The sequence below is a fragment of the Rhincodon typus genome, chromosome 37, assembly GCF_021869965.1.
Source record: "Rhincodon typus isolate 14 chromosome 37, sRhiTyp1.1, whole genome shotgun sequence".
NCBI lineage: Eukaryota > Metazoa > Chordata > Chondrichthyes > Orectolobiformes > Rhincodontidae > Rhincodon > Rhincodon typus.
Window position 1 is genome coordinate 5,218,995 of NC_063368.1, and position 17,227 is coordinate 5,236,221.

A 17,227-nucleotide genomic window follows, 5' to 3' on the forward strand; every position below is an offset into this window, starting at 1 on the left:
CCAGGTAGGACCTGGGATTACGTTGGAGAGTTCTCTCTTTAGCTCAGTTATACTAAGATCAACTGTAGTTCTCAAGTATGACTGCAGATCTTGATCTTGTACAAGACAACTAAAGTTCCTAAAACTAATGTAAAATTTAGTCAACAAACATAATCTTCAGATCTTTAGTAATGTATTGTGAGAATCTCTCAGATACAGAACAAAATCAACATTCTTTAATGCTTGTGCAGTGAAGAAACTAGGTAAATAGTCAATAATAATATATGGTCACCTCTTCAGAGAAGTATGTCAGTAAGCAGTTAAAGCCATTTGTTATTCAGGCTAGTCAATCTAAAGCAATGATTTCAGATCCCGTACTTTTGTACATTCTTAAATATTTAAACTAAATAGGTTTCTGAAGAGCAAAATGGTACTGGATTAAAGAAACTAACTTTGTTCTTAAATCAGTATAAGAAAGATGAACTGGGATTACCAAACCACTAGCCAAGTAGAATGTACAAACATACAAATTAGGAGGTGGTGGCAGTCATTCAGCCCTACAAAACGACTCCACTATTTGATAAAATCATAGTTGATCTCAGAAGCATAGAACCCCTAGTGTGGAAGCAAGCCATTTGGTCCATTGAGTCCACTTCAACCCTCCAAAGAGCATCCCACCCAGACCCACCCCTTACTCTATCCTTGTAAGCCTGCATTTCCTGTGGTTAATCCACCAAACTTACACATCCCTGGACACTATTAGCATGGCCATTCCACCTAACTTGTGCATCTTTGGATTGTGGGAGGAAACCCAAAGGAAACCCACACCGACACGTGGAGAATATGCAAACTCCACACAGACAGTCATCCAAAGCTGGAATCAAACCCAAGTCCCTAGTGCAGGGAGGCTGCAGAGCTAACCACTGAGCCATGTTGCCACCCGTGATCAGTTCACATTCTAAATTCCAAACTCCCATCTATCCTTGATATCCTCAGATACCCCATTAACAAGTGTCTACTTTCAACTTGAAAATATTTAATGAGCCTGGATCCACTGTCTTCTGAAACAGTGTTCCAACGTTGCACAGCAATCAGCATCTCTAGCTGATGCAACAATAATGCATTTCAGTTGGGAGTGATTAGGGTGTCACAATAGGATCAAGCATTTCTACAAACAGGTAACTTTAAAAAAATCTGCAAATATCACTGGTGTAGAAACTTGGGTTCCTTTCGGTGAAACATAAATGCTCCTTAAACCAGACTGAAAATGGTCAACTAAATTTTGTATCCACCTCTTCAAATCATGGTTCTCAAAGTGGGTAATAACGAACACCCCGATCTGAATTTGAACAGTGCAAAACTGAAAAAAACAAATTAGACACCACACACAGATATACCGTTTAGATCAAGTTTCTCCAGCAAGTATTTATGTTCCACAGCTTCAGCTACCGTGATTGCAGCATTCTTCCGGATCTCTCCAAATGAAAGGTTAAGTTCCTATGGACACACAGCCAGTTAATCAGTTATATTAAAAATAATAGAAGGACATCCCGATGAGATGAAATGAAGTAAGATGGGAAACATGAGCAACAACAGACATGTTGATCCAAACGGCTGTTATTTCTACTTAACTGAGCTCTCCAAAGCAGGGAAAAAAACTAACTTGCAAATCAGACTGCCTTCAATATTGTAATAATGCCTTTAAAAATGCTTAAAAGCATTGAGTCAAAAGACGTGTGAGGACCCAACATGATTTCTGGTCTGAGGGGTTAGCAGTTCTTTCTTCTTAGCTGATCTCATTTAAAGTCCTGGCAAAATACTAATTGGCATCGTTAGCTGTAAATTTGGAAGAGACAGGGAAGTTTCTGCTCCCAACTGGATGCAATGAAAATTGTTAGAAGCACGCTCAGGAGGCAACATCAAGCAGTCAGATTGGCAAATGAGTAAGTTATAAGTGGACAACAGACTGAAGTGTCTCATTTTGGCTGTGAGATTTGCATTAACGTTTGGTCATGCCCTATGTCAAACAAATAGGGCAGAAATTGGGCTTAAAGACTTGGCCCAATTTGTTCTTGATCAACTCAGAGTCATAGACCTGCACAGTATGGAAACTGATTCTTCAGTCCAACACGGCTGTGCTGACCAGATATCCTAAATTAATCTGGTCCATATCCCTCTAAATCCTTCCTATTCATATACGCATCCAGGTGCCTTTTAAATTTGTGGTTGTACTGGCCTCCACCCACTTCCTCTGGCAGCCTGTTCCAGACACGCACCACCCTCTGCGTAAAAAAGTGGCCCCTTAGGTCCTTTTCAAATCTTTCCCTTCTCACCATAAATCTATGCTGTCTAGTTTTGGACTCCCCATACTTCCCAGGGGGAAGTCCTTGGCTATTCATCCTATACATGCTTCTCGTGATTTTATAAACCTCTACAAAGGTCACTCCTCAGCCTCCGATGCTCCAGGGAAAATAGCCCCAGCCTGTCCCTAGAGCTCAAACCCCCCCCATACCTGGCAACATCCTTGTAAATCTTCTCTGAACCCTTTCAAAGTTTCACAACACCTTTCCTATAGCTGGGAGACCAGAACTGTACGCAGTATTGCAAAAGTGGCCTAACCAATGTCTTGTACAGCCGCAACATGACCTCCCAAACTCATGTACTCAATGCACTGACAAAAGTGGATTTTCTTTTAATGTTTTGTCTTAATTTCAACATGTATACCAATGTATATATGACCCATTAAATTCAACAACTTGGGTTTCGGTTTGAAGTTTCACCTAGCATGCGTACTTCAGAAGAAGGTAAGAGAGAGGAACGCAAATAAGTCATTTAGTCACTGAAGTCATTCAATATCATGATTGATCTGTTTGGGGCCTTCACTCCACTTTGCCTGTCCCCCATAACTCTAGACTATTTTGTCATTCAACAACCTGTCTAACTCAGCCCTGAATATATGTTTATGACGAGCCTCCACTGCTACCTAGGGAAAGAGAATTCCAAAGACTAACAACACTTGCAGTATTGTATTGAAGTGTGTCCAGTTAATACCCTCCTTAAATGTGAACCCACAAACTTCTAACTGAGATGCATGAATTAAACTGCTTTCAGACAGCAACTTTTAAAGGGACTGCTTAGACAACTTATAATGGGAAAGAAACACTTGGTTTCATTTTCCCCTCAATATAGTTGGAGTAGTTTGATAAGAAGCACTTTTATTTTCTCACTCTCTCTTTACTGTCCATGTTTTCACTAATTCCCAGTTGAAGGATGGAAATCCAGATTTGGCAAATACCTTTCTAAGAATCATTAAACAATTAATGGCATTAGTGGTTCACCTTCACTCATCTTGACAAGGGCCTGTCTGGATTTTAAGCACCTGCACCAGCAAATCACTATGCTGAAGATCCTTAAGATATAGCAGTGTTATCACAGTTATCATTCTACGTCCCACCAACCTGCCTTTTTAAAAAATTCATTTTACTCAGTAACCAGCTCTCCATAAGACAACTATCTCAGCCTTATTGGTACATTAAGTATTAGAATCAGAAGAAACTTCAATATGAACAAGCAATTCAATTTTCTACTAGCAATATCTGCCAAACCTTCTATAACAATCACCTAAATTTATATAACACCATTAATATACTAAAACCATTCAAAGCGACATTTCAGAAGCATTATCAGACAAAAATTGACATTGACACAAAGAAGGAAGCTTAAGAACAGGTGACCAAATCTTTGGCTCCAGAAATAAGAACTCCCTTCCTAACATACTGCTTGCATTCTGAAAACCCAAGGATAGGTTCAAGAAAGTAGCTCACTACTACTACTTTCTCCAGGGCAAAAAGGGATGTGCAAGAGATGCTGGCCTAGACAGCAGCACCTACGTCAGATGATCAAATTTAAGAGAGAGTGTTCAGCAACTCTGAGGATAGTGGGGCAAGAGGTGAAGTGGAATGGGTAAAGAATTGCCAAGTGTCTTGCAACAATCCACTAAAGCAATTGGCATTAGCAGGTGCATATGAGGATTGGAGATGTGAGTAGTAGGAGAATAAGTAAAAGAGCCTGAAAAATTATAACAAACCTTGAGATTCTGCAATCCAGATTTTACCGCTTCAGCAATAGCTAGAGCTCCTTCTGACCGCACTAGACAATCCCCAAAATTTATTACTTCGATGTTATGGAGTGCCTTCAGCGTCTAAAAACACAATGGGAAATGCCAGTTAAACATCGAATTAAGTAGTACAGTCTACGGAACAGCTGTCAGTGTCAAGAGATTCCTACTTCAGCCTGGCTCAAAGGGAAAGGTAAACATTAGAGGAATCGAAATCAGCACCTGCCTTAGCCTCTTACCTCAGCCATGGCAACTGCTCCTTTCTCTGTGAAAGTGTTATCATTAAGGTTTATGACCCTCAGGTGCTGGTTTTCAGTGAACGCCTTTGCCAAAGCCGTAATACCTGGATGGTTTATTCCATTTTGGGTCATGTGTACCTCCTCCAGAGTTCCTATGGACTAAGCAAACAGGTTTTATTCGCACTTCTGATTTCCTTCAGCTTATTTCTCCCCCTTCGTCATGACACATGTTCAATTTGAAAAACATGTAAAGTGGCTAACTTAATATCATCAATACTTCACTCCCCACATAAAATGGGAATCTACTGTTTAAACGAAGAAAAAAAATCTGCTTATCAGTTTGTAGATACACAGCAACAATGCAGTTTGAAATAAGGAAAGGCGTTCCAGACTATTGAATCCTTTCTTCTCTAACTCAGTTATTTTCTAATCAACCTGCAGATATTACTACATGCCTCTGAAGCAGGTGGGACTTGAACCTAGAGACTATCTTATTATATACTTGACCTGACCCTTAACACCAAGAAACGCATCTGCACAAGTAGTCCTCGATTTAAGAGCAAAGAACTCTCTCTGTGGTTGAAAATAAAGGTAATACATGCAGTCTTCATACGAGACAACTTTACACGGTTTGATTCTGGGGGATTCATCCAAAGAAAGAAATCTGCTGGTCTATGGATCAATTCCTGCTTTGTGCCAAGTAAACCGATCTTAGCTTGGGGTAACCTAAACAACCTGAAACAAGAATTAATGAAATGGAGCAAGGAGGAAATTAGAGGCGGCGAGAGAAGGTAACAAAAGGTCATGGGGAGGGGTTACAATTCCCTGGCCATTACAAATACTGAATGTCACATTACGGGCTCATTAGGAAGCAATCAGCTGTGGAAAATCTGGCAGCAATTATTAAAAATATAGTTTAGTTTTACTTAATGCCTCCACTTGAAAAGATGAAATTATTGCACGGAAAGAGAGAAACAGAGAAAGCAACTTTAGGATCAACTGTGCTATGGCTACTTGATACGTTTGGCAGCACTCAAGAGGACACAAGTTAGTTATGAGTGAAAAGAAGGGAGAAATAGTGGAGGCTTCAGCCACAATCTTGGATTTTTAGAAAATTGTTCTTGGGACTTGGACATCGCTGGCTAGGCCACCATTTATTGCCCATCAGTAACTGATCAGAGGGCAGTTAAGAGTCAACCACATTGCTGTGGATCTAGAGTTATATACAAGTCAAATCCAGTAATGACGGCAGATTTCCTTCCCCAAAAGACATTGGAAAACCAGATGGATTCTTATGACAAATCAGCAGTGAACGTGGTCGCCATCATACTAGGTTTTTAAGTCCAGACCTTATTTTTAAAATGGAATTCAAGTGTCACTATCTGCCATTATGGGATTCAAACCAAGTCCTCAGAACATTGGCTTGGGTTCTAGAATATTTGTTAACAACGTATGCAAGTGGGTCCAGAGGACTAAAGGATTCCAAACGCTACTCATGCTAAAAACAAGTGAACATGGTAAACAGGGTAACTATGGTCAGTCAGCCTAACACTGGTGGTCAGAAATTTCTAGACAGTATAATCCAACATAAAACTAATTTTAAGAACGTGGTGTAATAAATGACAGCCAGATGTGTTAAAGGCAAATTAAGTCTGATAAAGTCTGTTATTTATTTGGAAAAACTCAATAAAATAATGTTGATAAAGGGAGTGCAGCTGATGCAAGTGTCGAAATTCTGAAGGCATTTCAATTGCCACCAAATAACTTGGTTAACAAAATTGAAGCCCAGTCAGTTGAATGAAGCAATGCCTATGTGGTTACAGGATGGGTTAAACAACAGAAAGTTAAGTGCCATGTTAAAAGGATATTGGACTGGAAGGTAGCATTAAAAAAAAAGTGATTTCCTCAGCAGTCAGCATTAGGTCCACTCAGTTTGATTTATCTTTGAGATCCAGCAGTTAAGAGTATTGGGAAACTAGTAGACTGGGAAATCTTTAAATGCCAACAGAAAGCCACAAAAAAAGTTATAAAGAAAAGTAAGATAGATTATGACAGTCAACTAGCTCAGAATATAAAAACAGACAGCAAAAGTTTCTATAAATATGTAAATCGTAAAAGAGTGGCGTAGGTAAACACTGGTCCTTTAGAGGGCGAGAAGGCCAATTTAATGACTGGGAATGAGGAATTAGCCGAAGCATTAAACAGTTATTTTGTGTTGGTCTTCACAGTGGAAGACGCAAATAACATGCCAAAAACGGATGGCAAGAAGGTTATAGCTGGTGAGGACCTAGAAACTATTATCACTGAGGAGGCAGTGCTGGGCAAGCTAATGGGGCTAAAGGTAGACAAGTCTCCTGGCCCTGATGAAATGCATCCCAGGGTACTAAAAGAGGTGATGGGGGAAAATAGCAAATGCACTAGTAATTGTTTACCAAAATTCACTGGACTCTGGGGTGGTTCCCGCAGATTGGAAAACAGCCAATGTGACGCCACTGTTTAAAAAAGGAAGTAGACAAAAAGCAGCTAACTTTAGGCCAGTTAGCTTAACTTCAGTAGTGGGGAAAATGCTTGAATCTATCATTAAGGAAGAAATAGCAAGACATCTGGATATAAATTGTCCCACTGGGAACACCCAGCATGGGTTCATGAAGGGTAGGTCATGTTTAAATAATTTGGTGGAATTCTTTGAGGACATTACTTGCATGGTGGACAATGGGGAACCTGTGGATGTGGTGTATCTGGATTTCCAGAAGGCATTTGACAAGGCGTCACACCAAAGGCTGCTACGTAAGATAAAGTTGCACGGTATTACAGGTAATATATTGGCATGGAAAGAGGATTGGTTGACTAGTAGAAAACAAAGAGTAGGGGTAAATGGGTGTTTTCCTGGTTGGCGGTCAGTGGCTAGAGGTATGCCTCAGGGATCAGTGTTGGGACCGCAATTGTTTACCATTTACATAGATGATTTGGAGTTGGGGACTAAGTGTGGTGTGTCAAAATTTGCAGATGACACTAAGATGAGTGGTAGAGCAAAGTGTGCAGAAGACACTGAAAGTCTGCAGAGGGATATAGATAGTCTAAGTGAGTGGGCAAAGGTCTGGCAGATGGAGTACAATGTTGATAAGCGTGAGGTCATCCATTTTGGTAGGAATAACAGCAAAATGGACTATGTTTTAAATGGTAAAAAATTGCAGCACGCTGCTGTGCAGAGGGACTTGGGTGTCCTTGTGCATGAATCGCTAAAAGTAGGATTGCAGGTGCAGCAGGTAATTAAAAAGGCAAGTGGAATTTTGTCTGCCATTGCTAGAGGGATGGAGTTTAAAAACAGGGAGGCTATGCTGCAGCTGTATAGGGTCCTGGTGAGGCCACACCTGGAGTACTGTGTGCAGTCTTGGTCTCCTTACTCGAGAAGGGATATACTAGCACTGGAGGGGGTGCACAGGAGATCCACTCGGTTGATTCCAGAGTCGAGAGGGTTGGATTATGAGGAGACTGAGTAGGATGGGATTATACTCATTGGAATTCAGAAGAATGAGGGGAGATCTTATAGAGACATATAAGATTATGAAGGGAACAGATAAGGTGGAGGCAGGGAGGTTGTTTCCACCAGCAGGTGAAACTAGGACTAGGGGGCATAGCCTCAAAACAAAGGGAAGCAGAGGTAGGACTGAGGTCAGGAGGCACTTCTTCACCCAAAGGGTTGTGAATCTGTGGAATTCCCTGCCCAGTGAAGCGGTTGAAGCTACCTCGCCAAATGTTTTTAAGGCAAGGCTAGATAAATTTTTGAACAGTAAAGGAATTAAGGATTATGGTGAGCGGGCGGGTAAGTGGAGCTGAGTCTCAAAAAGATCAGCCATGATCTTATTCAATGGCAGGGCAGGCTCAAGGGGCCAGGTGGCCTACTCCTGCTCAGAGTTCTTATGAATGTTCTGTTTTCAATGTACAGCACTCTCATCCTCTAGACAACTCCTTGCAGGATCAAAGCCTTCAGCATCAATTGTTTTCCCCAAGTACACTTGATTAACTGTACCAATCACTCAGGATCACATCAAGGTGGCAAGGTAAGGCCATTATGCTGTCTCTCCTGACTACCACCGGTGGAGATGTGCCCTAACATCAATTGCGGAATCCTTTGAACAGGAATTGAGAACAAGTGGATTGAGCCAGTATCCCAAAGCTCCATGACTGCTCCTAGCATCATGTCCAATTTTCACTTGACCAAAGGCAACAGCAGCAGGAAACACACAAACACCTCCACACCATTTTATGCAAGTCTGTACCTTAAAAGCATCAGCCAGTGCAATGGCACCTTCATTCTCCAGACGATTCCTCCCAGCAATAAAAACTTTCAGTGCCATTGGTTTTCCCAGGGCACTTGACAGACGGTGGCATTCACTAAGTGCAGCAGCAAGAATCTGCAACAGAAACAGAGCACATAGCACACAGAGGAGCCAACTTACAAAACATCTGTGCATACTTAATGATGTAGTTACCCATGGCTGAATATGACAATGACTATTAGGGCTTTGTTTTAAAACTGACAAACATTTCATGTAGCTGAAATCATGACCTTCACAGATAGAACAAAATGAAAGAGTCTTAATAAGATCAGACTAGAGACTCTGAAAGACTCTGACAAGGCAGCTCAGATGAAAACCATCAGATTTGAAATTTCCAATTCTTATATGAAATAGAAAGGGAAAACTTGACCTACCCAAGATGAGGCTTTTTAAATAACTATAACTACATTTTACAGTAGAGACATATTTATATACCAATAGAAGTTTAAATTTATCGGATATTGGGGAATTAAACTTCTGAAGGCAGTCAGCATTGGATGCAGAGACTAGTTTCGATAAACACCCTTGGAAACTTTTTTTCTCCATCAGCAAGATTAAAACTACGAAAAGATGTAATCAATATAACTCATAAGAGTACCAAGAGAGGCAGAAACACTTAAAATTATGACCGAGAGAATAAACAACTGCCGCTTCACAAGTCGGATAAGAGGGAAGCTGTTCCCGAGATTGTTAGCTTTGTCACAGAAACGTTGTATTAGATTTGACTACGTATAACTAAGTAACTTTATATTAGAGCTGATATTATAAATATTATAAAAATTGGTAGAAAGTAACATCTTTTTAATCTTCTGTACCAAGATCAGCAAGGGATATGAACTGCATGACCGAATTTAAAAAGTTGTTAATAATAAGTATATGATGTGGCTGGCAAATGCCTAGGAAGGGACATAACAATCGGTGTTGGAATGTGGTCAATAATTCTAAGAGCCCAAGGACAGGTGATTGGGGTCTGGCAAACATCACGAGATGATGGGAGGAACCAAGGTGAACCATGAAGTTGTCCATCATTGATCGTGTATTCACAGGATTGGATGTGTTGGTCAAAGGGGATGTGGCAAACACTGATGTCAATGTTGCATGTAACGATTATAATGTGGTATGTACAAATATACCTTTCCCAATAAAGTACAGGAAAGTGTCACTCACTTCCGATCTGAATTGTAATTAAGAGGGCAACTGGGCCCCACGTAAAAGCCAGATTCAGAGTGGTCTTTAGCTTCTCCCATGTGTGGTAAAAAGAGCTCTGTACAAAGGCCGAGTTGTGAACACAGGACTGAGACTCCTTTTTAAAATCCCTCTCCAACACTTAATTAAAAGAAAACGAAAGTCGAAAAAAGATTGTGCTGACAGTTCAACGTGGAAAAGGCATCATTCAGAACATTACAGGTACAAATCATCTTGACCAAACTACTTCAAACAGACTTGCTTTGTCTGGTTACCTAACTACATGCTGTAACTAGGTCACTTACTACTTAAATTCCGAATCATAGAATCCCTACAGTGTGGAAACAGGCCCTTCGGCCCAACAAGTCCACATCGAACCTCAGAGCATCCCACCCAGACCCATCCCCCTATAACCCACCTAATCTACACCTCCCTGAACGGGCAATTTAGCATGGCCAATCCATCTAACCTGCACATCTTTGGACTGTGGGAGGAAACCCACGCAGACACGGTGAGAACGTGCAAACTCCACACAGACAGTCGCCCGAGGCTGGAATCGAACACGGGTCCCTGGCGCTGTGAGGCAGCAGTGCTAACCACTGTGCCACGAAGCATCATTTAGAATGCTAATTTATACAATCTCTCTGCGTAATCATAGGGAGAAGCAACTATTGATAATGGACAAACTTCACAAAGAACTGAGAATGCCCATGGCCTGATGTGTTCTCTACAACTGGCAGCACTATGACAAGAACACACTTATTGCCTCTATTATTCTTTGAGAGGCTTTTTCCTCAAATATTCAACATTTCATCTCGTATCAATTTGTATTTTTAACTGACTTATCACTTTAAAAGATAAAATCAGCCACTTTCTGGGATTATGAGGGAGTGAATTAACATAGTAGCTCTGTAAACACTGACATCCCCAGTAAAACAAAATTGCATACATTTCTTTACGTTATGCACTACATTATATGAAAGAGAAACACCCAAACTCCAAGTCTGACTACTGATCACAGCAACAGGTATGGGCACTATAATTGTCATTAACACCTCTACAGTAGAGATCAGGATTTTTAAAAACTGAATTCCTTCTGCAGATCATTAACCAGTGACTCTGGTAAGGTGGTACACACTGCATCAGCTCATACATAAATAGGCACTTGGCTGCTTGGAGAGCAACTGTAATACAATCCCACTACGATCAACAGGAAGGAAGAGGAAGAAAGGGGATATACAGACCTGTTAGTTTGACACCAATAGCAAGGAAAAGGTTAGAAACAAATTGCAAAGAATGTGATAATTGTACATTTACAAAAGACAACATGGATTTATGAAAGAGAAATCATGCAACAAACTTGCAGTTTTTAATGAGAATGTTACTCATAAAATTGAAAAAGGTGAACCAGCAGGCAAGTTGCAGTTGGATTTTCAGATGGTTTCTGATAGGTCCCACACAGGATATTTGTAAATAAAATGGGATTGGGTGAAATAAAAATTATGGATTTAGACTTGGTGAACAAGCAGAAAGTAAAGTGTAGCTAAAAATTGATCTAGAATGGCTGGTTGTTACTTGATGTTTCCCTGGCGGATGAGTCTAAGATCAGTGGACATAATCCCAGGATAATGGGTAGGCTTTTAAGACCGAGAGGAGCAGGGATTTCTTCAGCCATAGGGAGGTGAATCTTTGGAATTTTCTACTCCAGAGAGCTGTGGAAGCTCATTGAGCATATTCAAGACAGAAAGGGACAGATTTTTGGAGTCTATTTACAATAACAGGTATAGTGCGAGAGAGTGGCGTGGAGCTGGGTGATCAGCCATGACCTAACTGAGTGGCGAAGCAGGCCTAAATGAGCTTGAGTGGCCTATTCGTGTTCCTATAGATATTTTCTAATCTGTTCAGTGATGTTATTACACATCTCTGGAACAGATAGGACTTGTACCTGGGACTCTTGTCTCAGAGGCAGAAACACTACCACTGCACAAGAGCCACCAAGCCCCTGCTCATATATATTGGGTAAACACAGATCAAATTACAGGACATTCAAAAACAAATACCTGCCCACCACCGATTCCCATGCCACAGTTATTCAGACGTAGCTCCTGTAATGTGTAACAGACTTGACTCTTCAATAAGACTTCAATGCTCCGAACTCCATCTGGTCCAAATGCATTGTCACTTAGATCCAGTTGTGTCAGCTGAGCTCCTGCACTCATCAGTGCATCACCCAGAGATATCTTGTTAAAAGTGAGAAATAAAAAAGGTTAGAAATTGGATACAGATATCCTGATAAGCTCTCATGAATACTGCAACGAGCACCTGCCTGGCATGTCAGAAGAGGAGAAGGAACATGTCGTCTTTCTCACCCAGGTGACAACATCAGTAATGGACTGTCACAACTGACATCAACCCCCTGTCAGAACCAGTAATCTGTTACTTGGGCAGTTCAACAGCACTCTTAGGCTTAGCTGATGACTGAACAATCCTGAACAGGACCTGAAAGATTCACATGGGCTGGGGGGAATTAGAAGATCAGCCATGACCTTATTCAATAGTGTGGCAGGTAAGAAGCTGAACACTTTACTGTTACTGATATGTTCAATGATTTGAAATGGACCACCTGGAGTGGACACAGATTCAATACAGCAGTCTTCTGAAAAAAATTAGAAAAATGACTGGAGGAATGTGGGGAAACAGCAGGCATGTATTGTTACACAAACTACATTGCTATTTATGCAGAGGCCAAAAGAAAAGGAAAATACTTAAATGCTGCTTAACCATTCTCTCTCTCAAGGCACAGTACATTAGAGTCAAAGTGGCAAACAATAAGCATACATTTACAACAATCTACAAAAGTAAGGTCACTGTCTTTTCTGTTCCCACTTTTCAAAATGTGTTAACATCATGTTGACATCACTGGCAAAGCCGATACTTATTACACACTTTTAATTGCCCACAAGAATGCAGTGGCAAATCATCTTCTTGATGCCATCTATGAACTTAACCAGAGATTTCTAATAATTTGGTAGTTTAATAGGCAATTTCAGAGAGGAGTTCAGAGTCAAAAGTATTTCTTTGGATTCATGAATTACATTTAAATAGGCTGAGGGAGGGTGGCCTTTCTTCAAAAAGAATACAACTGAACCAGATGGGGTATTGGGAAAGAAGAATAAAGAATCCAATTAACCAACCAGGGTGATGTTCTCTCAATTGTGCATCAAAATGAAAGGTGTCTTGCAGCATTTCTTGTTTGACAAGAAGGGTAGAATGAAAATAAAAGACAACAGGAAGGTATGAAGTTCGAACCTGGTCTGCAGAGTTGCTGATCTCAGAATTAGGAAAAGTAAGACAGGCTATAGTATCCTGGTTAGACATCAAAAAAAAAAACAGCACATGCTAGAACCCAAGGTAAACAAACAGGAGGCTAGAAGCACACAGCAAGCCAAGCAGCATCTGGAGGACGTCCTGAAGAAGGGTAATACCCAAAACGTGGATTTCTCCTTTCCTCCAGATGCTGCTTGGCTTGCTGTGTGCTTCCAGCCTCCTGTCTGTCTATAGTGTCCTGATGTTAGGGAGGGAAAAACAAAATAAAAAGTTAGGGATACACACTGGTGACCATTAAGTGGACTGGAAGCATGAATGTGTAGCCAGACTGTGGTGCCCTCTATATGCATATAGCCAACCTATATTCAATGTTGCTCATTAAGAATGCAAATTTGAGTCTGCAAACAGAGCAATAGTCATTTGTGAAAACACTCCCTGTAAAGAAGTCAGCAAATTCAGGGAAGTAGTCCAACCATTTTCTAACAACAAGCCTAATGTTTCATTACCATTGTTACAAACGCTCAATATTTTTCAAATATCTGTCTCCAAAAATTATTGATTTTTGTAACATGGAGTTAAAGTGATAGAATTTGTCCTTACCAGAGCAGGTGGGATCTCCGAACGTAGTCGTCCGGTGAACATATCGCTCCAGTAACATTTCTGAGGGGGACGGGAAGTGAGAAAGAGGATAAAAGATGTAATTTAACAAAATGTGTTATTTTTAAATTGACCATCAGCAAAACTGAAATCATTTTTATGTAAGGCAAGAAATTAACAACAGTGAACTGCATTTTTTTTTAGATCTTTGATAATTGAAACTAAATTGCAGTAAATTTCATGCTTATGCACTAAGGCCATAAAGTTGTGGAACTTGTTCCCACCTGACTCAATGATGGAGAACACCACAAATAGTTATTACCTATGAGTTCATCCAGCACATTATTTCTGTCTAGGCTCTTTTATAAAAGTATTCAAAGTGTAGCACATTGCCTTACTCACTAGATCTTCCTTGGTTCCAAACATCTATCTAGTGCTCTCTTAAAAGATGCCTCAGCCACTGCTAAAGCACACCAGTTCTGACTGATGTCTGCATAGACATTTCTTCTATTCTTATCCTCACTCTTGATAGCAGCTATAAATTAGCGTGATTCTTCATAAGAAAAAAAATAAGAAGAAATCAAAAGGGGAGTTCTCTAGAAACACTAAGAATTTAAAAAATAGGAGCTGGACGGGCCATTCTGATCTCAGTCTCATAAGTTCACAGAGCCGAAGGAGGCTATTTGACCCGTGTCCTTGCCAGCCAACAGAAATTCAACTACATCAATCCCATTTTCCGGCTTTTGACACACAGCCCTAAAGGCTATTAAACACAAGTGAATATTTAAATACTTCTTGAATGCCCAGGTTTTCTGACTCAACCACGCTTCGAGGCAGCAAGTTACAGACTCCAAAACCCCTGGATGAAAAAAATTCTCAACTCTTCTCTTAGCCTTCTACCCCTTACCTTAAATCTGTGCTTCTTGGTATTGACCCCTCTACTAATGGAAAACCTGTCTACTTATCCACCCTACTGATGCACCTCAATCTTAGATATCTCTATCAGGCCCCCTCTCAACCTTCACTGCTTCAAGAAAAACAAACCAGTCAATCCAATCTTTCCTCACAGCTGAGACCTTCCAGCCCTAGCAGCATCCTGGTAAATCTCGTCTGCACCCTCTATAGTGCAGATAGATCCTACTTTTAATGTGGTGACCAGAACTGCACACAGTCTTCCAGTTGTGGCCTAAGTAATGTTTTATACAGTTCCAGCATATCCTCCCTGCTCTTGTACCTCAGTTAATAAAGGCAAGTATCCCATAGCGATAGTAAGAACTGCCGATGCTGGAGTCTGAGATAACACAGTGTGGAGCTGAAGGAACACAGCAGGCCAGGCATCAGAGCAGCAGGAAAGCTGACGTTTCAGGTGAAAAAGGGTCCCAACCCGAAACATCAGCTTTCCTGCTCCTCTGATGCTGCCTGGCCAAGTATCCCATACGCAGTTTTAACAAGCTATCTTCCTGCCTTGCTAGCTTCAGGGATCTGTGGATAAGCACATCGGGATTGCTTTGATTTTCCATTCATAACGTAATCCATTGCCTAGCTAGCTCTCCCCAAGTGTATTACCTCATTTTTCCAGAGTGAATTTTTAAAATTATTTGTTAACGGGATGAGGGCGTCACTGGCTAGGCAGCATTTATTGCCCATCCCTAATTGCCCAGAGAGCAGTTAAGAGTCAACCACATTGCTGTGGGTCTGGAGTCACATGTAGGCCAGGCCAGGTAAGGATGGCAGTTTCCTTCCCTAAAGGGTATTAGTGAACTAGATGGGTTTTTCTGACAATCAATGATGGAATCATGGTCATCATTAGATTCTTAATTCCAGATATTTTACTGAATTCAAATTCCACCATCTGCCACAGCAGGATCTGAACCCAGATCCCCAGAATGTTATCTGGGTCTGTGGATTAATAATCCAGCGATAATACCACTAGGCCATTGCTTCCTCCATTTGTCACTGCTCTGCCCAGTTGACCAGTTCACTGATAACCTCATTATTTATCACCTGACCAATTTTTGGTGTCAAACTTCTCGATCATACCCTTACATTTAAGCCCAAATCATTAATATACACCAGAAATAGCAAGGGTTCCAGAACCAAGTTCTGCAGAACCCCATTGAAAGTACATTTGTAAACACAGAAACATACCTTTACCATCAACCCTTGCTTCCTACCTCTTAGCCAATTTTGAATCCATTGCACCACTTTGCCTTGGATGCCATCAGCATTATTTTCCTAAACAGGGGCCTGCCATGAGATATTTTATCAAAAGCCTTTCCCAAGTCCATGAAGACTTCATTAAAATGCATTACCCTGTTCAACACTTCTCGCTATCTCCTTAAAGAGAATTTATCAAAATCTGTCAAAATGACCTTCCCTTAATGATTCCATGCTGTACTTATCTGATTAACTGGTGCCCCTAAGTGCAGATATATTCTGTCCTTCAGAATTCTGATAGCTTCCCAATCACCATAGTTAGATAGACCAGCCTGTAAAGTTTTGGCCAAGATCTGTAGCTTGGGTTGTGGATGAGGTTGTTGACTTCCTCGCCGAGCTGGCTTGTTCTCATTCAGACATGATGTCACCTAGCATGGTGATGAAATGTCTGAACGAGAACAAGCCAGCTCGGCAAGCAAATCAACAACCTCAAACCAGCCTGTAATTTCCTGGTCTACCCATCCTTCCTTTTTTTAAAAACAGGACATTTTTAGCATCTTTATGGTTGTTCCAAGTTCCACATAGCACTGTACTCCAAAGACAATGAATACTCCTCCAACTGCCCAGATAATCAACAAAAGGCCATAGGAAGCACCGAATATCAGAATTCCTTGGAGAGAAACAAAGATGCCCACTCCAATCATATTCTAGTCCTCTGGCACCACAACTGTGGCTAGAGAGGATTTGAAAATTACTGCTAGAGCCCCTGATATGTCCCTCTCAACAGCCCGGATATTTCTCACCCAGACCTGCAGATTTATCCACTTTTAAGGCTGCTAACCCCAGTAGAACCTCCTCCCTCCCTATGTTAATTTCTTCCACTATTTCAGTCTTTCACAATAGAAAAGACAGACAAATAGTGTGAAGAACAAAGTATACATTGAAGACTGTGCCCACATCTGGATCCAAATAAATTATTTCTATGGTTTCGAATGAGCCCTACTTGCCCCCTATTCTCTTACTTTTTAACATATTTAGATTTTCCTTTATTCTATCTGTAATGTTGTCTCATGTAGCCTTTGCTTTCCTAATTTCTTTATAAAGATCTGCAGGCAGTTTTTATCTTCCAGTAGAGACTGTGCCTTATTGGTAACTGCTACAAGCTATATGATGTTTTCTTAACCTTAACAATATATATTCCTTGCCAGAGATAGCAGGAACTGCAGATGCTGGAGAATCTGAGATAATAAGGTGCAGAGCTGGATGAACACAGCAGGCCAAGCAGC

The 17,227-nt window shown here is 40.8% G+C and overlaps 1 protein-coding gene across 2 annotated transcripts in view; it reads right to left on the reverse strand.

Annotated features, from left to right (window-relative positions):
• Nucleotides 1-17,227, reverse strand: part of rangap1b (Ran GTPase activating protein 1b) — a 56,030-nt gene that overhangs the window by 23,024 nt on the left and 15,779 nt on the right. For both annotated transcript variants that reach the window (XM_020531303.2, XM_020531304.2), the window contains 6 exons: nucleotides 13,788-13,847; nucleotides 11,921-12,100; nucleotides 8,616-8,750; nucleotides 4,336-4,494; nucleotides 4,067-4,180; nucleotides 1,377-1,476 (listed from right to left, as the gene is read on the reverse strand). In XM_020531303.2, coding sequence (XP_020386892.2) covers nucleotides 1,377-1,476; nucleotides 4,067-4,180; nucleotides 4,336-4,494; nucleotides 8,616-8,750; nucleotides 11,921-12,100; nucleotides 13,788-13,847 — 748 coding nt within the window. The remainder of the gene's footprint in view (nucleotides 1-1,376; nucleotides 1,477-4,066; nucleotides 4,181-4,335; nucleotides 4,495-8,615; nucleotides 8,751-11,920; nucleotides 12,101-13,787; nucleotides 13,848-17,227) is intronic.